Consider the following 27,492-nt stretch of genomic DNA (forward strand, 5'->3'; position numbering starts at 1 on the left):
TTGCATACTTCTATTAGATCCCTTTTTAAAAAAAGTATGATTTTTCATATATCAAATATGTCATTGCCCATTAAGCTACCCCAGAAAGCACTCCCAGTGTCTTATTACAATTGATCACATATCATAGTAGTTGAATGCTTTGATCAATTTGATCAATTACCTTAGTTCAAAATATAGCACAGACTTGAGATTTTTAAGGATCATGTTGAATAGATGTTGTCAACCGCACAAATAATTTTAAAAACACTAGTTATTACTGTTTTTTTCTAAACAATATATGATTTATTTGAAGGAATTAACTAATAGTCAAAACCCACTGCTGCAGAGACAAACAACTAAATACTTCTCCTTTACAATGTAGTGCAGTAGAAAACCAGACCTTTTAGGCTCAGGTAAATTCCTGTCCTTTACTTACTGGCTGTGAACACTCAGGCATGCTTCAAATTATTCTGAGGAATCATGTTCTTTGTCAGAAAATACTTAGACTTAAACATGCTTACAAATATCCTTTTTCCCTTTCGTTTAAAAAATTTGACCTTCAGTCTACTATCTAACTGTAATCCCCTGGCAACCTTGAAAGGGTAAAAATGTTAACTGTGTTTCTAGGCTACATTGTTTATGGTAAAAATGAACTCTGATAAACTGCATCTGCAACTGATAAACTGCATATATATATATACTAACAGAAAAGCAAAATTCGGGCTTTTCTAAGTGCAGACTTGTAATTCTGTATGTTTTATTTGGTTCCTGGAAGCTAGGCCTATGGAGTTGTTACAAGGAAAGATCATCTTCTGTGAGGATAAGGCCAATAAGCCAGGATGGTTTTGACATCTGCCTGATGTGGATCTCATCTCCTTGCAACAGACTGTCACCTGTAAAGAAGGCTGTAAGAACTGCTAAGGGAACTGCTGAAATTTCTCCTATGGAGAGAAGCACTCTGTGGTCTCTGCTCTAGCACTCTATAGTAGACTTGTGAGAATAAATATTTAGTTAAGCCTAAACCTCCTTTTTTGGCACTGCACATATCAGGTTTGGTTGCTTTGAAAGCAAACTAACATAATACACATAAATCGCTTTGTATGCAAGTTCTCTTTGTGCAAAAGACCTAGACTTTTCCAGCTTTACCAACTCTTACATTTGGAATGTCTTTGGCTTGAACATAGTTCTAATTAAAATAGGACCCCATATGTTGTCCCCTCTCCATAATTTCATTCCCAGCCTTGTTACAAGACTTCTCAGCTCAATTGTTTCCTCCACTAACAATCTTTAAGTGGTTCATCTGAACCAGAAAAATGCCCCAATCTTCCTTGTGTTCTCATTGTAAGGTATGGGACAAAGTAAAGTCCTTTATTTATTGAATAATAAACCCCTTAAAACTGAAAGCTAAGACATGTTCTTATTTGCACTCTTTACAAGAAGTACGTATCAGTTTATTGACTTGACCTGAATAATGATTCATTTTATTGCTTACTGAAAAGATAGTCAGAAATCATACAAGTGAGGGATAAAAGATACAACTTAAAAAAATATTGTTTCACTTAGGCAACCACAAAGAAATGCTTAGAAATAATTTTCTTTATAAAGGTATTGAAAACCACATCTTAGTCTTTAATAATGTTTGCTTAGTGTTTTAATTAAAATAATAAGATTTAGAAAGGATATGCCATATTTGCATTTAACCAAAGTATCTGAATAAAAAGAAACAAAATAAATGATTTCTGTGTCTTAGAAACAATCCTTTTTTTTGGCCCTGTTAGTTTTTTATTGATTTTTTTTCAGATCTGATGACGCAGAACCTGTTGTCATATAGACATGGCTACAGTTCGCCTCAAAGAGAGCTAATATTTCATAATATTGTTCAAGTATATTTATGCATATATATGTTTAAAATAAAGAAACAAAAAACAAAAAAACCCCCTACTCATTAAGGATAGACTAAACACAACTTAATATGTGCAGTCCCCAAATTAATGAGTAGCTAGGAAGTAAAAGACAGAGAGTTAACGCCATGGAGAAAAGGTCATACAAATTTTTCTTAACCACATTTTAAAGGAGTTTCCAGATTTCAATAAGTGAACATAACAAAAATACTAAAATAAATTTAATAAAATCTGCAACACAAACCTCCAAAAATCATTAGAGAATGTAATCGGTAGAATTCCCAAAAATATTTCTAAAAATTTCCATTCTTGTATAGTTTCTTAGTAGCCATTTTTGCAAAGTGCTATCATTACAGGTTTCCACAGTAGGATGCTGGGAGCCATCAGCTACTTTGTTCACTGAGAGACAAGACTGGGTGATTATATGAAGAAGAGTGTGGGTCTGTTTGACAAAGAAAATAATGAATAATGAGGAAATCAAGTACAAAGACAGTGATAAATCAATCATCCTAGGCAACATGCAATTTCTATTGGATAAAGATGGAAGGCACATGTCACAATAATTGCATCCATGGAGCTGTGGGCCACATTTTTTTTAGATGGCTTTAATATCAACCCTATAAGGAAGGAATAAATGAAGATAAGACTGAGAATATGGAGAGGGGCTTAAGATTAAATGATGAAATATTTTTGGCAAATGGTTATTTTAGATATAAAAGATTATATTCTTAGCCTTCATCCTAGTAATACAATGCTTTTTAGTACCAGATGAGTTATTTGGGAGTGGATATTCAAAATAGTTGATTAGTCCAACTATGACCCTTGGCCTCCTCATTCTTTCACCCTAAAATTCAATAAACATCAGGGACAAATTCAGAGGATAATTTAGCTTTAAGGCTTTACTTTGAACAGTATGGTACTCAAATTGCTCCCACTTATGTTTTTACAAGGCTAACCTGGTTGTGTTCCACAGGTACGCTGCCACCTTTGTTAGATGTCAATTAGAAAGGTAGGTAATGAAGGGAGGAAAAAGATCAACTCTTAATCTAATTCTCCAAACAATTTTAATTAATTAATTTCTCTGTCTGTTTCTTGCTCTCCATCTATTTCCTCCACAGGAACATAAGCTCCAGGAAAGCCACAGGCTATGGCCACCTACATCTTGACACAGTGCCTGTCCATGGGAGACACCAAGTAAGTCTGTTGATTCAAACACTTAGTGAAAGGCCAGTGAAGACAATAAATCCTGTTAAAATTAAGCTACTTCTCTCAGGCAGCTTAATGAACACAAATTATTGGATTTATGTTTTCAAGGATTTATCTTCTACAGTAAAATAATACATAATTTGTAAAGAAAGAAAAAATAACATTGTATTAATAATATTGTTAAATATGTAGTTAATATTAAAACTATAAATAATATTGTTAACTATATAGCTTGATTTTTTTAAGAAGACTAGTTTATATTTTTGTTTTTAAACCAAACATGAATTTTCCATCCATACTGTTCAAAACTGCTAGGCTAGATCATCCTCTACTCTCAGTGATATTTCTTCTTGTAGTGAACTTTTCTTGGAAAATGCCACTTTAACATCAAAGATATTAGCGTAAATGATGTTAATTTCATTTGTAAATAAAAGAAAAATTATTTTTATGACATAAAACAAAAACAAAATGATTTTGCTTATCCTCTGGAAACATGACCCCAGGGCATAAATACAATATAGAATTTTCATTAAAAAACATGACTGTAACATATATGTCCCCAAGGTGTTTATCAAATGAATGGCCATGAAAAAATAGTCAAAGAACTTTCATTCCAGGTACTTCTAAAAAGCCATAGCCCAGAAGAAAAATTACAAATCTTGTCCTTATTGAGACAAAAATTATTTTTCATTTAAAAACACACAAAATTATTTAGTGTCTTCATTTGCTTGAAAACAAAGCATAGTTCTTTTCTGAGTATACTGTTTGAAAAGATAACAATTATTAATATTGTATGTATGTTCTAATAATTTTATGTATTTATATAATTGAGGTCATATAATAAAATATTCTTTTATTCATGTTGTGGGCATTTTTTCTATCATTAAAATAATCTAAAAACATACTATTAAGAAATAAAATATTTCTCTAAAATGAATTTGCCAAAACCAATTTAACTTTTTTATTTGCAGGGAATATCTTTCCAATTTGGAGCTATTGCAAATAACAAAAATATATTGTATTTCAGAGATATTTGATCAATATATTGATATTCAGAGATATTTGCCATTATCAATAATACATGGCAAATATCTCTGAACATCAATGTCTACATCTGTCATCATTTCTTTGGAAATGATTCTTAGAAGTGAAATTGCAAGGTCAAATACATGAACACTTTAACACATATCAGCAAAGTCCTTTAAAATATATCTATAACAGTAATTTTGTAATAATAGCAGCAGCAGCTAACACTTTTTGTGCTTGCTATCTGTCAGGATACTTTACGGGTGTCAGTCTCACTGCATCTTCACCAATATTACATGTTGCTGTTAAAAACATTTCTTGCCGTATTGATAGGATAAGCAAGAAATGAATACAGTAACACACATAAAATGATTTTATGATTTTTAAAAACTTGTCATTTTCTTTGGCTACATTTCTGCTATGCTGTTTATTCAAGTCCTTGTACATTTCTATATGTGGTATACTATTTCCCTTTCAAAAAGTATAGTAATTAAGGGTTGATATGCTCTTTATTAGGTATATCAACCATTAGTTATATCTGTTTTTGTTGCAAATGCCTAATTAGTCTACTTTGTTTTGTTTTAGAGAAAGGGTCTCACTATATTGCCCAGGGTGGCCTCGAACTCCTGGGCTTTAGCAATCCTCCCATCTCAGCTTGCCAAGTAGCTGGTACTACAGGCTCATGCCACTACATCCGGCTATATTAACTCAACTTTGAAGACAATGTGACATCCAGGCTGACATGCAACTTACTGCCAAATATATTTTCCTATAGCTTTGTTTAAAATATTGACTAAAAATAGTATCATCTAAACCCTAAGCTAGTATTGAGTTTTGTTTATAATATGGTATTACTTTATTGTTCTCCTCTAGAATGTAAAGCCTTGGTATTTCCTGCAATGTACAATATTTTAATCATAACATGTAAAAATACATAAGAAAAATATTAATGATTCCTGCCTTTAAATATATTTGCAAATTTGACTAACATAAAATGTAGCATGGAGTATCTCTAAATTTACCCTTCCAAATATATAATTCCTACTTAAAGCCAGCTGGAATCAGGCTAAACAATCTTGGTGACAAAATAAGAGCCATTAATATTGTAAAATTAGGCCATACCTTGGTATTAAAACATACTAATTAAAAAAATAGATATTTTAATGAACTGACTGCATAGTTGATTTAAGAGCCAATTGCACAGGTCTCAGTTTAAAAGTTGGTATAGTAAAAGATTAAAATAAAACCCAATCAATTATGTTATTACATATAATCATATACAAAATAAGTATAAATTTGTACTATTATATTTAATAGCAAAGATAATAGGAGTTCTGTTAATCAAGCATAGAATAACAATTAAAAATTAATATAACAAAGTTGTTACTCAAAACATTAATTATGATCTCCAGACAAAGTAATCTATGCATTCAGTCGAACAGAAATATTATAAAATATGAAGTGTAATCATTTAACATATAGGAACTACAAATATGACACTAATATATTGAAATTCCTACTCACTACTTCTAATAAGAAATCACAGCTATGGGTCAATAGGAATATGGAAAGGTAATACCTGTGTAATGCACACAACCTTCAAAAGGTAAATTGAGACATTGTTTTTCTTAGGAATGCTACACAGGGGAATGGTTGGGATGCACTTAAAGATCACTTACCTTGAAATTATAATCCCATTTACCTGCTCTCTAATAAAGGTAAATAAAAGATGGTAGTGTAAGTAAAGTCTAAATATTAATCTAACACATTTTACCTACGGAAAAAAATTCCTTATATTGTGACTCTGGAAACTATTTGATACAGATGTATATAGAATTCACAACAAGTATTTTCTAAGTCAACTTGCTCAGTCACATGAAAAATAAGTTATTTTTAGCATCATATTTTTCTCCCTTTTTTTCTTTGTTGCATAGTGTTTGCTGAACATAAGTGTTCTGATCTAAAATTAGATTCTCACACTGTATGTAGCTGCCTAGTTATTCAAAAAGAAATGTAATTATGTGCACATATCATAGGGAAATATTCTAAATTGATTGGAACATAATTGTAATGTTCAAACAGAATATAAGAACACCTGAACACAGTAGAATGAATGGATGACAGAACTTTATAAAAATAATTTTTAAAATGTCTCAGTGAGATGAATTTTTTTTTCTTTTCATTTAATCCTGGCAATAGGCATTTCATGGCACAGAAGGGTTTGTGCAATTTATTTAAGCTTCTAGACCACGTAGGTACCCCACAATTTTGCTAATGATGCCCAGGATGCCCTCAATTCAAACAGATTAGGCCACATACAAGATGACAGTGAATTGAATTCGTGGTTATTTAAGAACTATTTAGTTAGGGGTGTGAGAAACTACATTTCATATCAAAGTTGACCAAAGAAGTGCATTTATTGCTAACATGTGCTTAGTTTCATTCAATTACCAGGATAAGCAATTAGATATTATATTATGAATATGTATAGCTGAAGTTTGTAAGCAATTAGAGCAAAATGACAAAGTAGTTTTATGACTGCTTATTTAGCTAAATAGACAATATTTATTATAGAACATATTTCCCACTATTAAAAAAATGAGAAATTTTATGTCAATAAAATTTGGTATAACAAATAACTGATAACATTTAGTTATTCCGTTTGAAATACCGTATATTTAGCTTATTATATCTTAACCATTGAAAGAATCTAATTATTTCCAGTTTTTCGATAACATCAAGAGGCAATGTAGTGTAGTAGAAAAATTGCTGGATTTACTGCCAGAATCTGGCTGTGCAAACTTAAACGAGGCATTTACCCTATGCTTCATTTTACTAATGTGAAAAACAGAATATCTGTCTTATAAGACTATTGTTAAGAATTGCATGAGAAAACAGATACGTGTTGAACTGTATTCCTTCTCTTTTACCCCACTCACCTAAGAAGTAAACAAAACCAAAGTAGCTGGATGGATTCCATGTTTTGTGGCTTCATAACTGTTTCCATTTTTCTCTGGATATTCCAACAATCTTGCTTCTATTTATGACTTTCTTTTCTAAGATTGAAAGGACTATGGGAGATAAGGTGATGGAATATTTCTGCTGTTCACATGGTGAGATTCACAATTGTACTGATAGCTAGCTTGCTTGGAATACTTTATTAGGACTTGAAACCTAGCTCTGCTGCTGGCGGTGTAATCTTTGTGCTTTAGTTCCTCCTGATAAAGGCTTAAAGGAGAGAACTTTAAGGTACATTTCAGTTCTGTAATTCTGTGAACTCCAACAATTTTTATTCTGCCTTGAACCTGCGCCACCTCAGAGATTTTTCAAAGAATAATTTTGTCCTTGTTAGCAAAAGATAAAGAATTGAGTTAAAGTAGTAAGCAGGGCGCATTTACTTTCCACAGGTTGGAATATGAGAAGAATAGAACCACTGAGCAATTATTCCTCTTTCTCATCTCAACACCTCTTATCCTTTTGCTCCCTCTCCCTCTCTCTGCTCCTCTCTGGAGGCCTTGCCATTTTCCAAATTGTATTCATGCCTTTTCCTAAATTTGTAACATTCTTTAATCAGTACATAAAAAGACTATGGAAGACACATAGATATTTGACCCTGTCCTTTTCAAATGTAAATGTGTCTATGAATGATCGGAGATTTTGTTAAAATACAAACTTGGATTCAGTGTGTTTACCATGGGTTCGGATCCTGCATTTCGAACAAGTTCCCAGGTGGCGCCACTACTCCTGGAATTACCCTGTGGGTAGCAAGGGGTGGAACCATTCTGTGAACTAAAGAAACCCTAAATGTAAAACTTACAAGCATAGTAATAAATGTTGAATTTCAATTTTGTTTAAAAAAATCCTTTTTAATGACCTTCTCAAAAATATAATCACATTTCAAAGCTGAAATTTCCAGAAAGGCAATGTATTATTCCTACAATTGCTCTATTCTCATGTCATTTATTAGATTATGACCTATACATTTTTTAATTTGGCAAAGTGGTGTCATTAGACAATGTAAACATCACTAGTTAATTTTGAAAACATAAACATATAAGAGAATTTAATTAAGCTATATAATTCAGATGATCAAATTATTTAAAATAAAAATTTCTCAATATTTATGGCATTTTATAAGCTTTTTGTGTGTGTGGTCCAAAGTCAAAGTAAACATGACACAAAATGGTACAGTGCTCTGAAATACTGCAACAGATTACTACTAGTCATCCAAAAGAGTAAATTTATAGAAATCATTTATTTATCTACCTATGTGAAGCTACCTATTTTTTTTTCACTTTTTACTTAAAATTCCTTAGTATCCAATAGCATTGCTACTAGCTGACAGAAAATGTAAACAAAAATATACACCAAATTGCTAACAGTAGTTATTTGAGAAATGAAAGAATTTGAGTTATGATACTGTTCACTCAAGAGTTATGGAAAAGTTTAAAGATTAAAAGTGGTATTCTAAAATTCCACACTGCTTCCTTTTATAAAAACGTATACGATCATTCCCCTTTCTTAATAAATATATTCTAGATTTTCTTATTTTTAGCATAAGCTCAGTAGAGTCCCAGGTTCCTGGTAGAAACTAAACAGTAACAACAAGAACAAGTTTTATTTAAAAATAAATATCACATAGGATTTCTACTATATCTGTACATTTTACTGCACTTTTCCTCATAGAAGAGAGTACTGATGAAGGATTTACCTACATGTATTTTGCAAAGGCACTGTTTTCTGTAGGATTAATATCAAGGATGGTACAAATAAGTAATAGTTGAAGAGAAAAAAATTGGTGGTCAGACAAGGTGAGTAGGATATAGCGAAGGCAATAGCATCTTAATAGAACACATTGGTACGACATACAAAGAATTCTCAGTGTTTGTCCTCAATTGTGGCCCAGAAGATGATTTTGTGCCCTAAGATCCTGGTAACACTGTATAAGTGTTGGGCCCAAAATTAACCCTACATAACCAGTTTCAAATCCTGTAAGAATTCAGTAAGTTTTTCTAACATTCAACTTAAGAAACTACAGACTCATGCAAATATTAAAACGACATTCAAAAAGGTTTTTAAAAGGTCTTGTTAAAATATCAGTACCAAAAACACTGTAGATTGGTTTTTAAAATGTTATTCTTGTAGAAAATTTTAGGCTTGCATGGAATACTGCATCTGTGAGACTCACTTACCTCTATAGTAGTATTTATCTTTTAAGCAGAATGAAGTTTAGTTTTCCTTTTAAATAAATCACCTACCACTTAATAATGTGGGAAATGTAACACAGACGACCAATTCATTTTGTTAACCATAAAAGAAAACTGAAAGAAATGAAGCTGTTTTCAAGAGTAAGCTTCCTTATGCAAAGGAAAATATTTCTTTTTTATTAGCTCCATCTGATGGCTGATCTGGTTTTTACACACTGCCTGGAGATAAATTTCCAACAGTAATTTTGTTGTTTTCTCTCCCTCTCCTCTGTCAGAAAGGTGTACTATCAATATAGCCTTGAGAAGAGGCTACTCAGCTTTTTATGTGACTAATTAGTTTATTGAATTCTGCAAAATATTTACAATTGTAAACAGTAAAGAAATCTTGTTAATCTTGTCAGATATTGTTCCTTCCAGTTGAGGAACATAAATGTCAGTGATTAGTATTGTAAAATTTAAAATTTGAAAATATGGACATATTGTCAATATTATCCTGTATGCACATCTTCACACAAACGTCTCAGATAGACTTAGCTTACCCCTTGCCTAAGTTATGTTTGGCATGTACATGGAGATAACAAGTTGTCATACACAAAACTGATTTTATTGTCTTCATTCATATTTTATATTAATAGACCAATTTGGTGAAACCTGTTTATATAATATGCCATCCTAATGTAATCAGATATGAGCCTGCATGCTTGAAAATCTAATTCTGCCAATGTAGATAAAAACCAGCTTAAGATTTAAATGTTGAATGTTGAAATATATAACTGAGCTTAAGCATCAAATAATAAGTAAATTAAGGAAAATACTATACCTCAGCATCATATTCCCATAACTGATTTCCTCTCATATGGTGGCATTTTAACATGATTACAGGTCCATTGAGTCTAGAAACATCCAAGCACAAGTCATCGGTTCGGATTTCTTTGTCAGCAGTGTAAGAAAATACCTGAAAATGTAAAATTCAGCTAATAAAATAGTATGTATGTTTTAAAATGTCACAATAGAGCAGATCTATCCGTGGAAGCTTTCGTATCAGATAAACTTGTGTTTTCAAACGATTGCTAGTATGTTATCTTGAGAAAGCTAATTCATCTCTTTGAGTCTTTTTCCTCAACTGCAAAATAGGGACAAAGTCATCTGTTTTATGATGTTTTGGTGAGGCCTCAGTTTAACAAAACAAACTTTTAAATACCCATTATTTGCTGGCACTGTATTTCTTGCATGATACTTGCACTATAAAGCACACAATAGGTTAAATAAAATAAAATTTGCAAACTTCACGGGGCTCAGTGAAGGCAGTCCCTGTTCCTACTATCGAATGACCAGTTCTCCAATTCTACAATGTCATTTTTCATATAGAAGTTTAAATCTTTCTTCTGATAACATAAGTACATCGTGTAAGTTTTATTAAATATTGTCAGTGAGCTTCTGAAGGTTGTAGAAGTATCTTCTCTAGAGATCTTATTAAAGGTAGGCTCTACACTTATCTCTCTAATATGGTTTGCCTAAGCTTAACTCCATCAATTCGTCTGAAAATATCCAAGAAATGTCACGGTGGATTATGGACTCTTTGCTGGATAATTCAATTGAACTATAATAATCTTTATTATTTTGTTCCTGGTGTGAATAATTTATTTACAACATTGATTATTAAGGTTTCATGAGGATTTTTTTCTTTTTTTAGACAGAGTCTTGCTCTGTCGTCAGGCTGGAGTGCACTGGTGTGATCTGGGCTCACTGTAACCTCCGCCTCCCGGGTTCAAGCGATTCTCCTGCCTCAGCCTCCCGAGTAGCTGGGACTATGGGCATGCGCCACCATGCCGGGCTAATGTTTTGTATTTTAGCAGAGACGGGGTTTCACTGCGTTGGCCAGGATGGTCTCAATCTCCTAACCTCATGATCCGCCTGCCTCGGCCTCCCAAAGTGCTGGGATTACAGGTGTGAGCCACCGCACCCGGCCTCATAAGGGTTATTAAGCACATAATTATAGAATGTGTTTTCTTCTTTTAACTGTGATAAGCATTGTTCAGTATTCTGTGGGTTTTTCTTTCTCCTTGCAATGTCAACAGAATACATAATGAGAAAGGTCATGTCAGGATCTTTTTGTTTCTCAAAGATATCTGAGGAAGTCAGCTTTACAAATAACATAAACTCTGGAGCTCCGTAAGCTGAAAGAGTTAGTCTTGGAAGAGTTGCCTCTGCAGCACTGCTACTCAGAACTTCTATGAAAATCACAAGAAGTGGTGAGAGGAGGCAGCAAAATCAATGACGGAACACAAATACCCTCTTCTGCCAACCGCTTAAAAGGAAATTATCGGGGGCTGGGTCGGTGGCTCATGCCTGTAACCCCAGCACTTTGGGAGGCTAACGTGAGAGGACTGCTTGAGCTCAGGGGTTTAAGACCAGCCAGGGAAACATACAGAGATGTCAGCTCTACAAACGATAATAAAAAGAAAATTATCCAAGCATGGTGGCACATGCCTGTTGTCCCCACTACTTGGGAGGCTGAGGTGGGAGGGGCTGAGGTTGGCAGATTGCTTGAGCCATGATCACACCACTGCACTCAGTCTGGGTGACAGAGCAAGACCCAGTCTCAAAACAACAACAACAAAAACCAGAAAATTCTTCACAAAGGTTATACATTTTCTCAATAATATACAAATTTGAGAAATGTGAAGTACATTTAAGTGAATTATGTAAAATATATCACAGACTTCATATATTCAATTCACAAATAAATTTTCTAGGTTCTTTACTTTTTTTCATGTTCATACATTTTTATGAAGAACATCTGGTCACCTAAGAAGAATAAAATAAAAACCCATCAAACAGAAATATTCATATCCTCCCCAAACAGTATTATTTTAAACACAATTACAAACTTATTTAATTACACAAGTGAGAATCTTAAGCTGAGAGAAGGAAATTTCTAGAGAAATTTCTTTTGTTCATTATAGGATTATTTCAATAATGAAGGATAGTCTTCGACATTAAAATTGCTTCCTTTTAAAGTGTACAAATGCCAGTGTAAAAGGAAACATCATAACACCCATTTCAGCCTTAATTTTCTAATGGCTCAGGCCATTTTTATACAGTGTATTCTTTTCCAGTCTCTTAAGACAGTTTGGAAACAGTACCTGTTGAACCTTTCAGAGAGCAGTCTACCATATCCCTTGATCCTCAATTTCTAATTTAGATTCATTTGTGGTTGTTAGACTTATAAGTAATTTACATTTAAGAAAGATATATCTGTAGAATAGTTTCTGTACTTATATGTGTATATAAATTATATGTCTGCTAAATTTTTTTTGGCCTTTGTACTTGAAAAAAAATTAACAGATGTTAAAATATTTGGCTCACAAGCAATTTTTGTTAAAAACAATCTGTAGATAATGCTTCCTTATTTTTCTTGGATTAATGTAAAATCAGGATCAATTTGCTTTTTGTACCTGGGAAATAATCTCATTGTATGCTTGTTTCTAGGATGTCTTTTACTCTTGATAATAATAAAAAGTCAGTGCATGTCAGTATATACATATCCTTCTTGATTTTGTCTGGAAATTATTAGGTTTGATCTCAATTATTTATCATTTATATCCATTAGCTTTTTAACCCATAATTGTCATTATTAAAATTTTTTCATATTTACTACTGTAAAAGGTTCATGGAATTCACTTCGGGTATACTGAAAACATCATATGTGAAATACTTTGCAGAGATTCTGGCACACAGACAAAATTCAGTAGCTGATATTTAGCGTTATTATTCCCAGTCTTGGAGTTAATCCCAAATTGAGGATTTCTTCCCAATACTGCCAAGAAATTATAGTATAAGGGTCCAGCAATGTTTGCTCTTGCCTGTCTGTGCTGACCCCTTGGCCACTGCACAAGTCCCGAGGGAGAGTTTATAATACCTGATGACAGATGTTTCTGATAATTTCAGCATTGTATTATGACCCTCTAGATTAACTACTTATGAGTTCCTTTATGACTTTGGGGACAATCTCCAAATCTCATGCTGTATTTCCTAGGAAGCAGCTATTCCCTATAGCTGTTGCTTGTTTTTCCGTCTCACTACTCCACAGACACTCTCAGTTAGTATGTGTAAGGCCCAGCCTGTCCTTGCTGTGGTTGAAACCTTTATGCCTGACTATGTGAGTTAAAATATTTCTAACCTGAATACCAATGAAGCACTTTACCTTAGACTATCACATATGCTAATAACTACACTATACAAGATTGATTCATTCATTAATAAAATCTCATTGTACATTCTCTTAAAATAATGGAAACAATCCTTCTTCCTTGTCTAATTATCTCTCAGATTGCTTTATCATCGGTTACCAATACTTAGTAAAGCAGAACTGTGTTACATGAACCATAGATTTAGCATATGTTTCCATTTGTTCCAGTGCCAGCCTGACTTTAATGACAATTAATTGGTTCAAAGTCTAATCACTTTAATTAAGCTAAGGTGACTAGAAGCAGGGAAAAACAATCAATCTCTGTGGCTTTCCTTCCATTATAAAAGAGGAAACAGGGAGAAAGTTAACATTAACTGAACACTACCTTTTTTAAAAAATGTGTTCTATGCTTCATATATATTACATCAAATAAATTTGCTCTATTCTTTTATTGTGCAATTACATTTATATTTCTCTGAATGTATACCAACTTACAGTACTGCAAAATGTAACAGGTAGAGCTCTTTGTATGAATCCTATGGATTTAGTAATTTATAGTGTTTTTAAAATTCTGTTTCACACTTAATGTTCATGTTGTCTAAACTGTAAAATTATGAGCTATCTAGTATCACATATATTCTTATGTAGTCCTTCAGTCAAGCTAGGTCTACAACCAACCACTAAAATGGTCATTTTTGAGTCAACTCTTTTAATCTCAGCTATCTTATAAGATGGTGATAATGATACAGGTGATAATGTTTATGCTCCATTTTGTGGACCTTGTTGATTATTATGCCTTAATCCCAGCACTTTGGGAGGCCGAGGTGGGCAGATCACAAGGTCAGGAGATCGAGACCATCCTGGCTAACATGGTGAAACCCCATCTCCACTAAAAATACAAAAAATTAGCCAGGCGTGGTGGCAGGCGCCTGTAGTCCCAGCTACTCGGGAGGCTGAGGCAGGAGAATGGCGTGAACCCGGGAGGCAGAGCTTGCAGTGAGCGGAGATCGCACCACTGCACTCCAACCTGGGCTACAGAGGGAGACTCCAAAAAAAAACAAACCAATAAACTAATTAATCACTGTAATAACTCAGTTTTTATTGTTTACTGTTGTATTAGTTCACTAGGGCTGCCATAACAAAGTACTATGGACTGGGTGGCCTAAGCAACAGAAATTTATTTCCTGACAGGTTTGGAGGCTGGAAGTCCATGATCAAGATCTTATTAGAGTCAGTTTCTGCTGAGGCCACTCTCTTTGGCTTGTAAGAGGGATCTTCTCCATGTGTCTTCACAGGGTCTTCCTTCTCTGTTTGCATGTGTCCTAATCTCCTCTTTTTATAAAAACACGTTACATTAGATTAGGGCACCCTAATGATGCCATTTTAACTTTACTTCTTTAAAGACTCATCTCTAATATGGTTACATTCTAAGGAACTTGGGGTTAAGACTTTAACATATGAATTTCTAGAAGAGCACAATTCAGGCCACAACACCACTAACCCTTTACAATGTGTTGGAGTAGATAACATATCTTTCCTTATTCCTAAGTGAAAAACATAGTGTGCATTTTTTTTTTTTTTTTGGCTACCCTGTTTAGGTCACCTTGGGATTCAATTCAGAAATTAGAATATACTGTTTAGTAGTACTAATCAAAACTCTAAATGTAATGTAATATCAAATAATTCCTACTTCACATTGGGCCTAATTTATGTTGGCAGCCTGCAGAGGCAAAGGTTTTTTCTGTTTTACGACTTAAGCTTTTTTTTTTTTCCCTCTCTGTTCCTACCCACTCCCAAATTCACCCAGTCTGCTCATCAGTTTATTTTTTATTTTTTATTTTTTTATTCTTCCAGAGTGGCAAAGCTGTAAGAGAGGTCTTACTTGAACTGTTTTGTGTAACTCCTTCCTGTTCTCCAGCCTGCCAGAGATTTAAAGCTCCCTGTCCTGAGACCATTTGGATTTTCTTAAAGATTCCCATCTCTGAGCACCTCTTAACTGAAGTGCAAAGAGAGAGGACAATGCATACTTTATAAGTGAGCCACTTTTTGTGAAAACTCTGGGAGGCAGGCTAACGTTAGGCAGTGCAGTCAGTTCCTTGTATTCAGGTGTCACAAGCCAGCCTTACCATGTGTGAGTCAGGCCACAGCCTGCCATATTCTCAAGTACCAGAAGCATAGACCAAGCTCTCCAACTGGCATCCTACATAATTTGCAGGTCCCAGTGCAAAATGAAAATGCAGAACTTATTTTTATAAAATTATCAAGAATTCCAAGATTGTAGGGCTCTGTGTGATTGCATGGGTTGCAAACTCAAGAATTTCCCGGCCTTGAATCCTCCTCTTACTGGAAGCTACAATCCCAGCCCCTCTCCTCTAGAGGGAGGGCAACTAATCTCTCCAGGCAAAATCTTATAATCTTCTCCATATTCTGATACCTTCCATTATGGGTTGAACTGTGGCTCCCCAGATGATATATTGAAGTCCTAACCACCAGTACCACAAAATGTGTACACTTATGGAGATAGTCCTTATGATGAAGTCATACTGGAGTAAGATGGGCCCTTAATCTACAAGGACTGGTGTCCTTACAAGAGAATAGAGACAGAGAAAAGACAGCCATGTGATGATGGAAGTAGAGACTGGAATGATGCATCTACAAGCCATGGGACACCAAGGATTGTTGGCAAACACTGGAAGCTAGAAGAGGAAAAAGATGATTCTCCCTTAGGTTTCAGAGGGAATATGGCACTTCTGACACCTTGATTTCAGACTTCTAGCCCCCAGAACTGTAAGACAATAAATTTCTATGGTTTTAAGCAACCTAGTTTGCAGTAATTTGATACAACAGCTCCAGCAAACTAACATACCTCCTTTTCCTCCTCATGCTGGTTGAAGCGTCTAAAGTCACGAAATCAGATTTCCAAAGTGTCTTTGCAGATTTTGCACAGGAAAATCTGATTTTAGATTGTCATTGCAAATTTTGCGTAGGGAAATCTGATTTTACATTTCACATTTATTGTATCTTGGTATCTGGGCTGAAATTTTTTAACACCCAGTTATACTTTCCAATAGCATAAAATCAACCATTTTCAAAATACTTTTCTATTATAGCTATATCTATCTTCATAAAGGTATTTTATAATGTGACCAGGTGATTTTCCTGATTTTATGTATACTTTATTGAGGTCATAATGATTTCTGCCTCTGAATTTATGTTGTAATCAAATGAGTACTATCTATAATGGATGATACTATATATAAAGCCAATTCAAATCTCAATTCCTTTAAATCTCAGTATTTTTCTTTTCATAGATGATGTTTTAGTCTGTTCTCACACTGCTATAAGGACATACCCAAGACTGGGTAATTTATAAAGGAAAGAGGTTTAATGGACTCACAGTTCCACATGGTTGGGGAGGCTCACAATTGTGGTAGAAGGTGAAGGAGGAGCAAAGGCACATCTCACATGGTGGCAGGCAAGAGTGTGTGTGCAGGGAAACTGCCCTTTATAAAACCATCAGATCTCGTGAGACTTATTCACTATCATGAGAACAACACGGGAAAAACTTGCCCCCATGATTCAATTATCTGCCACCAGGTCCCTCCCATGACACGTGGGGATTATGGGAGCTACAATTCAAGATGAGATTTTGGTGGAGACACAACCAGATCATATCAGATGGTAAGCATTCTTTCTTTTTCACATACATGTATGGTTTGTTCTGGATTTTTCTTTTTAGGGAGAATGTCCAAAGACATTCTACAATTCTTCAAATACCGAAAACAACATCTAAATAATCTCAAGGACTGCTGTGAGAAGGATCTAAAATATTCTGTTAAATTAATTTTACATAATGAAAGACTAGGTGTCACTTTTTTTTTTTTACCAATTGTATTATGTTTAAAATCCTAATTTATGTATAGTTACTTCTTTTAAAATACTCTTTTTTCATGACCCTTTAGAAAAACTACAAACGTTTGCTCAAATCTCCAGCGTGAGCCTGTGCTAATGAAACCTTGTTCCAGCAGTACAAGTTACAAAGCAAGAAAGCAAAGGCATTGCTGTATTATTGGGACCTGAATCTTGTCTCTTTCTGCAAAGGGCTCAGGAATTAAATGCCCTTTACTTGCTCTATCTTGCCACACGGTTTCTTTCTTTCCTTTTTTAAATCCATAGATGAAGAGGGGTGTGAATGGGTATGTATGTACATGCGTATACACAGGCATACTTCAGAGATACTGTGCGTTCAGTTTCAGATCACTACAGTAAAACAAGTATCGCATTTAAAGCAAGCCACATGAATTTTTTTGTTCCCCTGTACGTGTGAGTTATGTTTATACTATACTGTAGCCATATTAAGTGTGCAGTAGCATTGTGTCTCAAAAAACAATGTATATTCCTTAATTAAAAATACTTTATTGCTAAAAAATGCTAACAATTATCCTAGCCTTCGGTGAGTGGTAATCTTTCTGCTGATGGAGGGTCTTGCCTCAATGCTGATGGCTGCAGACTGACCTGATGAAAGTTAGGTGGATGTAGTAATTTTAAAAAATAAGACAACAATGAAGTTTATCACATCGATCAACTTTTCCTTTCACTAAAGATTTTTCTGTAGCATGTGACGCTGTTTGATAGCATTTTACCCACAGTAGAACTTCTTTCAAAATTTGAATTAATCCTCTCAAAACCTGCCACTGCTTTATCAACTTGAGTTTATGTAATATTCTAAATACTTTGTTGTCATTTCAACAGTGTTCACAGCATCTTCAATAGGAGTAGTTTCCATCTCAAGAAACCACTTTCCTTGATCATTAATAAGAAGCAATGCTCATTCATCAAAGTTTTAGCTTGAGAGTGCAACAATTCAATCACATCTTCAGGCTCCACTCCTAATTCTAGTTCTCCTGCTATTTCCACCTTATCTGCAATTATTTCCTCCATTGATGTCTTGAACCCCTCAAAGTCATCTAAGAGGGTTGGGATTAACTTTTTCCAAACTCCTGTTATTGTTGATATTTTGACCTCCTCCCATGAATCACAAATGTTATTTATGGTATCTAGAATTGTGAATACTTTCCATAAAGTTTTCAATTTACTTTGCCCAGATCTATTACAGGAATCACTATGGCAGTGAGAACCTTAGAAAATGTATTTCTTAAATAGTAAGACTTGAAAGTTGAACTTACTCCTTGATCTATGGTCTGCAGAATGAATATTGTGTTAGCAGACATGAAAACATTAATCTCCTTGTACATCTCCATCAGAGCTCTTGGGTGACCACGTAAATTATCAATGAGGAGTAATATTTTAAAAGAAATCATTTTTTCCTGAGAAATGGGTCTCAACAGTGGACTTACAATATTTACTAAACCATGTTGCAAACAGATATGCTGTAATCCAGGCCTTGTTGTTCCATTTACAGAGCACAGGCAGAGTAGATTCGGCATAATTGTTAAGGGCCCTAGAATTTGGGGAATGGTAAATAAATGAACATTGGTTTTGACTTAAAGTCACTCGCTATATTTTTCCTAACAAGAGAATCAGCCTGTCTTTTGAAGCTTTGCAGCCAGGCATTGACTTCGCTTTTCTAGCTATGGAAGTCCCAGATGGCATCTTCTTCCAATTGGGTGCTGTTTTATCTACATTGAAAATCTGTTGTTTACTGTATTCACATTTATCAATGAGCTTAGCTGGATCTTCTGGATAACTTGCTGCAGCTTCTCCCTCAGCACTTGCTACTTCACCTTGCCCTTTTACGTTGTGGAGAGAACTTCTTTCCTTAAAACTCATAAATCAACTTCTGCTGCCTTCAAACTTTTCTTCTGCAGCTTTCTCACCCATCATAGAATTAGAGTTAGGGCCCTGCTGTGGATGAAGCTTTGGTTTAAAGGCATTTCATAGCTTGTTTGATCTTCTATCCAAACCACTAAAACTGTCTCTATATAAGGAATAAAGCTGTTTGCTCTCTTTTCATTTATGTGTTTACTAGAGTAACACTTTCAATTTCCTTCAAGAATTTTTCCTTTGCCTTCACTATTTTGTCAGCTGTTTGGTGCAAGATGCCTACTTTTTGGCCTATGTCGGCTCTTGACATACCTTCCTCACTAAGCTTAATCTTTTATAGCTTTTGATTTAAAGTCAGAAACTTGTGACTTTCCTTTCACTTGAACACACAGATGCCATTGTAGGGTTATTAACTGGCCTAATTTCAATATTGTTGTGTTTTAGGAACAGGAAGGCCTGTGGAGCGAGAGATAGGGAATGGCCAGTCTGGGGAGCAGTCAGAATACACACAACATTCATCAATTAAGTTCACTGTTGTTATATGGGTACAGTTTGTAGCACCACAAAACAATTACAATAGTCACTGGTGGCGGGCACCCTTGGGAGGCTGAGGCAGGAGAATGGCATAAACCCGGGAGGCGGAGCTTGCAGTGAGCCGAGATGGTGCCACTGCACTCCAGCCTGGGCAACAGAGCGAGACTCTGTCTCAAAAAAAGAAAAAAAAAATCACTGATCATAGATCATCATAACAGATAAAATAATGATGAAAAAGATTAACATATTGGGAGAATTACCAAAGTTTGACACAAAGACATAAAGTGGGCATATGCTGTTGGAAAAATGAAGCCAATACATGCTCCATGTAGGGTTGTCACAAACATTCAATTTGTTAAAAAGTACAATATCCATAAAGCACAATAAAGCAAAGAGTAATAAAACAATGTATGCCTAGATACATATACATGTATTCATTTTTGTTTTATTTTTATTAAGGTATAGTTTACAAATGAATATATATTTGAATTCAAAATGTCTACATGTATATTTGGTGCAGCTCTATCATATAGGTTTTGATTTCCCTACATTTAGTATTAAATTATAAAATACTTTTCTTGTGCGAGTTCATCATGACAATATTTACTATAAAAGTTCACAGTTTGATATATATCAAATTATGCCAACTACTTCGCTAAGTGAAACTGAAGCCAAAGAAGTTACAGGATTCACCCAATATGTCCAAGCTGCTTAGTGATAGAGGTTTCTCTGAACCTTAAGCTCTGCTATTTGCCACTATGTGTCCACGTGCTTAAACTTCTCTTTACACACCCATTATTTAGTCATTTTGGACCTTTGCATCCTCTGGGAGATCTCTTTAGGTATTTGGAATGCAGTCAATTTGAAAAGTGTGTCAACAAAAATCCAAAAATAAAACTTGTAAGAAAATAAACTTGTCATAATGATTTTCTCCCTCATCTGTAAAAATAACCCAAGAAAATTTGTATTGAATTCAGAGAAAACTGTTTAGCAACAAAAATTATACCTTTAGCAATGTGAATTGTTTTTTAAAATATTATCTTCCTCCATATTCACACCATCCTGAAGTCAGCATGGAGAATTCATAGATGGAATTGAATTCACCAGTGGAACTGCCAAGTTTATTCCCAGACAGTACCTTTTCCTATGCCTGAATTGATTTCAGGTTCCATCTATAGGCTGTTAGCTCAGTGGTTTGTGCAGAGGAGGGTCAGGAGGAGTAAGTAGCATCTAGCTGTACACTCTCAACTTACTCTTACACATCTAGATGATATCACTTATTTTTTACAGCTTTAATGCTTTAAAATTCTACAACTAAAAACAGGATGTGGGTATGCATCTTATGTTCAGTATTCTCATCCTGTCCTCAACATCATCTGTAAAGCGTTCACTCTTTCTTTCACCTCAATATAACAATATATAACAATGTGATGCTTAATTTGCACCCAGCAAGCCATCTCATTCTTCCATCCCTGACCCGGTATGTGCTGATCACATCACTAGGACTATCCTTCCCACTCCGCTTTGCCAAGAAAAGGCTAATCTCCTTAAAGTCGTCATACATTCTTCAGTTTTTTCATTTAGCACTCTGTTACCATTTTTACCCAGATAGCTTATCTGCCATTGTACTACAGGTAGGTATCATATCTGTATATATTTGGAATTGGACAATACTGGAACAATGAGCTCTAGAAGATTACACAAACCTAAGCTTGAGAGGTATGACTCAGGACCAAGGTTACTGGGAGTCTTTGTCAAAATGTTGGATTCCTCATCTGAGAAAAGGGATAAATATATGCCTCCTTTTTCATAGGCTATTTTACGGACTGAATAAGCCAAATTCGTGTAAGCTCTAAACAAAGCATTTGCCTAGAGTAATATCTAAATATTAGTGATTATCTGTGCAATATTCATGCATAAAATCTACATTTGATTATATTCTATCTCATCTTTTCCTATTGGTTTTTATATTCTTTTAAAAAAATCTTGTGGACTCAATAACAATGCTAAGGATATATTTTGAATCCCTATGGAAACTGTTCTAGTAGGAGAGTAGTGTCCAATAATTACGAATTGAATTGAAATGAAAATAATTTGTCTTTGAAATTCCCTAGTCTTTATGGGAAACAGAGCAAGAGTGCAAGATAATACAATAAGCCATATGCAGTAATATAATAACAAAATGTGACTGACATTTCTATTTTCTACTTCATTGTTAAATCTTCCCATTTTAAATATTACCGATGTTAAATTTTATGTAATTTTAATACTTGACTCTGCCCTGAAGGGTTTTAAAGGAAGTCTACAATTTGGGAAATCTAATTTATAAACATTATACTCCAGATACTTATATGTTACTATTGCAGTATTGAAGAATATAAATTGCAAATTTAAGCTCAGTTGGGAATCCCTTCCAAAATATATCCCACGAGTTATGCTTGAATGTACAGATGTTGCTTTTTATGTGACTGATGTACAATTTGCAGATGACCCAAGGTTTCTGTCCCCTGGTATACATGCCCTGTATAACCTCCTTCCCTTAAGTGCAGGACAGACTGTGACCATGACAGGACAGTCATTTCAAGATCACATTACGTTATATTACAAAGATATTAGATACAACCTTGGGTTAGCACTGAAGAGAGGGAATCTCCCGCTGGCCTGATGTTGAAAACTGCCATGATTTGGAGAGAGCTACATGGCACATAACGGAGATCAGCCTCTAGCTGCTGGCAGGGCGCAACCCTGGCAGAGAGCCAGACAACAAACAAAGATAGGAAGTCAGTCTTACAGCTGCAAGGAACTGAATTTTGCCAGGAACCAGGGAGTTTGGAAGAGGAATCCCCTGAGGCTCAGTTGAGATCACAGCTCTGGCCAACACCCGAATTTCAGCTGTGTGAGGCCCTGAGCAGAGAACCCAGCCACACTGTGCCTGAATTCCTCTTACAAACTGTGAAGTAATAATTTTGTGTTGTTTTAAGCCACTAAATTTGTAGTAATTTGTTATGAAACAATAGAAAACTAACACAGGAAAAAGGAAACATGCAAAAACTAGAATTGTTCTCGCCATGTGAAATATCATCTCCCATGACCCATCTCTATCATTCTATTTCTCAGCTATTCAATCATCTATTTATTCAACATACTTTTCTGTGTGTTTAATGTGTCTGGTTTATCCAAATTACACATCACCTTCACGAACTGCTGAATTCAATACACATATATCTAACCAAGTGTTACCATTTCTGTAAGAATTTCTCTCCTATTCCAACCTCATTTGAACTCTCTTCTTTTTGTAATGGTCTTCTAGCAACTTATCTTTCTCTTGATGGTATATTCGCCTATGTTTTTTCAACTGGATCATTCCTTAAATATCTATTCTATGAAGAAGTGGCTTTTGAATATATATTTCAAGGGAAGAACACTGACTCCTAAATGAGATATCCTCCTTTAGCAATGGGCAACATACATACATACATAGTTTCCCTTTATGCCAGTCTCATTAGCTGGTACCATTGTGCAGCAAGATATCTGGTCTTTGAGGTTCCTACGGATCTAAGCATGTGAATGTAAAACAGACATAACAACAATAAATATATCATTCACATGACACCTAGATAAACTATTATATTTTAGTGTTTGTTTCAATAGCTGAAAAATAATGATAAAAGACTTTTTGCTATCCCATCTGAATGTCTTTTACAGGTGTTTTTGTAACATTTCATATAATTTTAAAAGTTTTCACTTATATCTTTAGACACTTCCTAAAACTCTGGTATATACTATACCAGATATATTCAGGCATGTAATTAGATAAAATTTTTACATATATAAAAAGTCTGAAAAGCCAAATTATAATATCCTAAATGACACAATGATATACTTATGTATTGTTTACAACTCTCTATCTGTAAAAGGAAAGGACTCTTCACCAGACACAATATTCAAAATTTATCTCGCAATTATTACCACAATGCTTGCACTGGGTGCAAATAATACCAAAGTTTTCCAGATGGCTTCAAGTTTAAAGAAATCTTATTTACTTATAGCATCTGTCAGTATTGCTACAAACTAAGAGCAGGGTCTACTTAGTTTGGGTTCCCTCATAGGCAGACACTGAGACAGTAAATCAAGCGCAAGTAGTTCATTAGGAATATGATCTCAGAAAAGACAAGTATGGTGGTAGGGAAGAGAAAAAGGCTAATACATGGTAAATTATCTAATTAGTTATACTGTGGATAACTAGAGCTTAATTCTGTTAGGGATCCCTGGCAACCAGTGTAGAATAAGCACATCGGAGTCAGTCCCTCAAAGAGTGACAGGGCTGAGATACTTATACATCATCTGCCCTAAGCTTTTGCTTGAGGTGAGCTTCCAGGGAGCAGTATTTAATGTGACTGGATGGGCAAAGCAGCCTTTGGGGTGAAAACCCCCAGAGGGTCAGAGGTGCTAGCCTTTTGATGTTGCGCTGGAAGCAAGGGGAGAAACAACATTTTGGGAGCAACTATGGTGTGTTAGGAAAGACAGTGGTCATTTAAAATATACTGTATATTAAATATGATATAGCACATACAGTATTATTCCTTTTTTGCAAATTAGGATTATGAGGTTTGCAAAGGTTAAAGAAGTTCTACAAAGTCACTCCGTTTGCAAGTGGGAGAGCCAGTCTTTGAACTATGGTCTGTCAGGCTCCAAGTCCCATGTTCTTTCCACACAATTAGCATTTCACTTCTTGGTGATAATTTTTAAACTCTAGAGTTTATTCAGCTTTCATTAGGTTTTCCATCATGTTCCCCTACGAATCCAATCCATGCTCCTTTTTTCCAAGATCCCATCCCACAACACATTTTTAGTCATCATGTCCCCTCAGCCTACTCTGACAGATGCTCAGACTTTTATCTTTTTGGTGACAGTTTTGAGAAATACTTATCAGGCACTTTATAGAATATCTCTCAGTTTGAATTTTTCTAATGTTTATCTCATGGTTGGATTAGGGGTCTAGGGTTGGGGGTGGAAGACCACAAAGGTACAGTGTCATTCACATCACATCATATCAAGGGTGCACAGTAGCACTATGACTCACATTATAGAATCTTGATTACATACTCAAGGTAGTATTTGCCAATATTTCTCCATTGTAAAGTTGCCACTATCCTCTTCCACACTGTAATCTTTGATAGAAAGTCAACACAGCACACATGCCAGGGGAGGGGGAAGGTTATGTTATACCTTCTGGAGTAAGCTACAAAATTTATATGAAATTCTTCTGTACAAGGGATCCCAGAGATCAATTTTAACTTGTCTCTAAAAGCTTCAGTCAGAAATTGAGGGCCATGTCTTTATGTTAGATTTATAAGTAACACCACATTAAGATTCATACATTTAAAAAATAAGTGCAGCTTGGAGAGGATGTGGAGAAATAGGAATGCTTTTACACTGTTGGTGGGAGTGTAAACTAGTTCAGTCATTGTAGAAGACAGTGTGGTGATTCCTCAAGGATCTAGAACCAGAAATACCATTTGACTCAGCGATCCCATTACTGGGTATATACCCAAAGGATTACAAATCATGCCACTATAAAGACACATGCACATGTATGTTTATTGTGGCACTATTCACAATAGCAAAGATTTGGAACCAACCCAACTGTCCATCAATGATAGACTGGATTAAGACTGCATTCCCTTTGAAAACTGGCACAAGACAGGGATGCCCTCTCTCACCACTCCTATTCAACATAGTGCTGGAAGTTCTGGCCAGGGCAATCAGGCAGGAGAAGGAAATAAAGGGTATTCAGTTAGGAAAAGAGGAAGTCAAATTGTCTCTGTTTGCAGATGACATGATTGTATATCTAGAAAACCCCATCGTCTCAGCCCAAAATCTCCTTAAGCTGATTAGCAACTTCAGCAAAGTCTCAGGATACAAAAATCAATGTACAAAAATCACAAGCATTCTTGTACACCAATCACAGACAAACAGAGAGCCAAATCATGAGTGAACTCCCATTCACAATTGCTTCAAAGAGAATAAAATACCTAGGAATCCAACTTACAAGGGACGCGAAGGACCTCTTCAAGGAGAACTACAAAGCACTGCTCAATGAAATAATAGAGGATACAAACAAATGGAAGAACATTCCATGCTCATGGGTTGGAAGAATCAATATCGTGAAAATGGCCATACTGCCCAAGGTAATTTATAGATTCAATGCCATCCCCATCAAGCTACCAATGACTTTCTTTGCAGAATTGGAAAAAACTACTTTAAAGTTCATATGGAACCAAAAAAGAGCCCGCATTGCCAAGTCAATCCTAAGCCAAAAGAACAAAGCTGGAGGCATCACGCTACCTGACTTCAAACTATACTACAAGCCTACAGTAACCAAAACAGCATGGTACTGGTACCACAACAGAGACATAGATCAATGGAACAGAACAGAGCCCTCAGAAATAATGCCACATATCTACAACTATCTGATCTTTGACAAACCTGACAAAAACAAGCAATGGGGAAAGGATTCCCTATTTAATAAATGGTGCTGGGAAAACTGGCTAGCCATATGTAGAAAGCTGAAACTGGATCCCTTCCTTACACCTTATACAAAAATTAATTCAAGATGGATTAAAGACTTAAATGTTAGACCTAAAACCATTAAAATCCTACAAGAAAACCTAGGCAATACCATTCAGGACACAGGCGTGGGCAAGGACTTCATGTCTAAAACACCAAAAGCAATGGCAACAAAAGCCAAAATTGACAAATGGGATCTCATTAAATTAAAGAGCTTCTGCACAGCAAAAGAAACTACCATCAGAGTGAACAGGCAACCTACAGAATGGGAGAAAACTTTTGCAACCTACTCATCTGACAAAGGGCTAATATCCCGAATCTACAATGAACTCAAACAAATTTACAAGAAAAACACAACGCCATCAAAAAGTGGGTGAAGGACATGAACAGACACTTCTCAAAAGAAGACATTTATGCAGCCAAAAAACATATGAAAAAATGCTCATCATCACTGGCCATCAGAGAAATGCAAATCAACACCACAGTGAGATACCATCTCACACCAGTTAGAATGGCCATCATTAAAAAGTCAGGAAACAACAGGTGCTGGAGAGGATGTGGAGAAATAGGAACACTTTTACACTGGTGGTGGGACTGTAAACTAGTTCAACCATTGTGGAAGTCAGTGTGGCGATTCCTCAGGGATCTAGAACTAGAAATAGCATTTGACCCAGCCATCCCATTACTGGGTATATACCCAAAGGACTATAAATCATGCTGCTATAAAGACACATGCACACGTATGTTTATTGTGGCACTATTCACAATAGCAAAGAGTTGGAACCAACCCAAATGTCCAACAATGATAGACTGGATTAAGAAAATGTGGCACGTATACACCATGGAATACTATGCAGCCATAAAAAATGATGAGTTCATGTCCTTTGTAGGGACATGGATGAAACTGGAATCCATCATTCTCAGTAAACTATTGCAAGGACAAAAAACCAAACACTGCATGTTCTCACTCATAGGTGGGAATTGAACAATGAGAACTCATGGACACAGGAAGGGGAACATCACACTCCGGGGACTGTTGTGGGGTGGGGGGAGGGGGGAGGGACAGCATTAGGAGATATACCTAATGCTAAAT

General features: G+C 35.2%; 1 protein-coding gene across 8 annotated transcripts in view; it reads right to left on the reverse strand.

The window, feature by feature from the left end:
* Window positions 1-27,492, reverse strand: part of GALNT13 (polypeptide N-acetylgalactosaminyltransferase 13) — a 588,430-nt gene that overhangs the window by 4,912 nt on the left and 556,026 nt on the right. For 4 of the 8 annotated variants that reach the window (XM_032755678.2, XM_058441873.1, XM_058441896.1 and 1 more), the window contains 2 exons: window positions 10,140-10,274; window positions 2,125-2,322 (listed from right to left, as the gene is read on the reverse strand). In XM_032755678.2, coding sequence (XP_032611569.1) covers window positions 2,137-2,322; window positions 10,140-10,274 — 321 coding nt within the window. In that variant the 3' untranslated portion in view covers window positions 2,125-2,136. Of the gene's footprint in view, window positions 1-2,124; window positions 2,323-7,526; window positions 7,868-10,139; window positions 10,275-27,492 lie in introns of those variants that run through there. The other 4 variants (XM_032755681.2, XM_032755686.2, XM_032755680.2 and 1 more) reach the window with 2 other exon arrangements.

This window comes from Hylobates moloch, unplaced genomic scaffold, assembly GCF_009828535.3.
Source record: "Hylobates moloch isolate HMO894 unplaced genomic scaffold, HMol_V3 SCAFFOLD_1, whole genome shotgun sequence".
Taxonomy (NCBI): Eukaryota; Metazoa; Chordata; class Mammalia; order Primates; family Hylobatidae; genus Hylobates; species Hylobates moloch.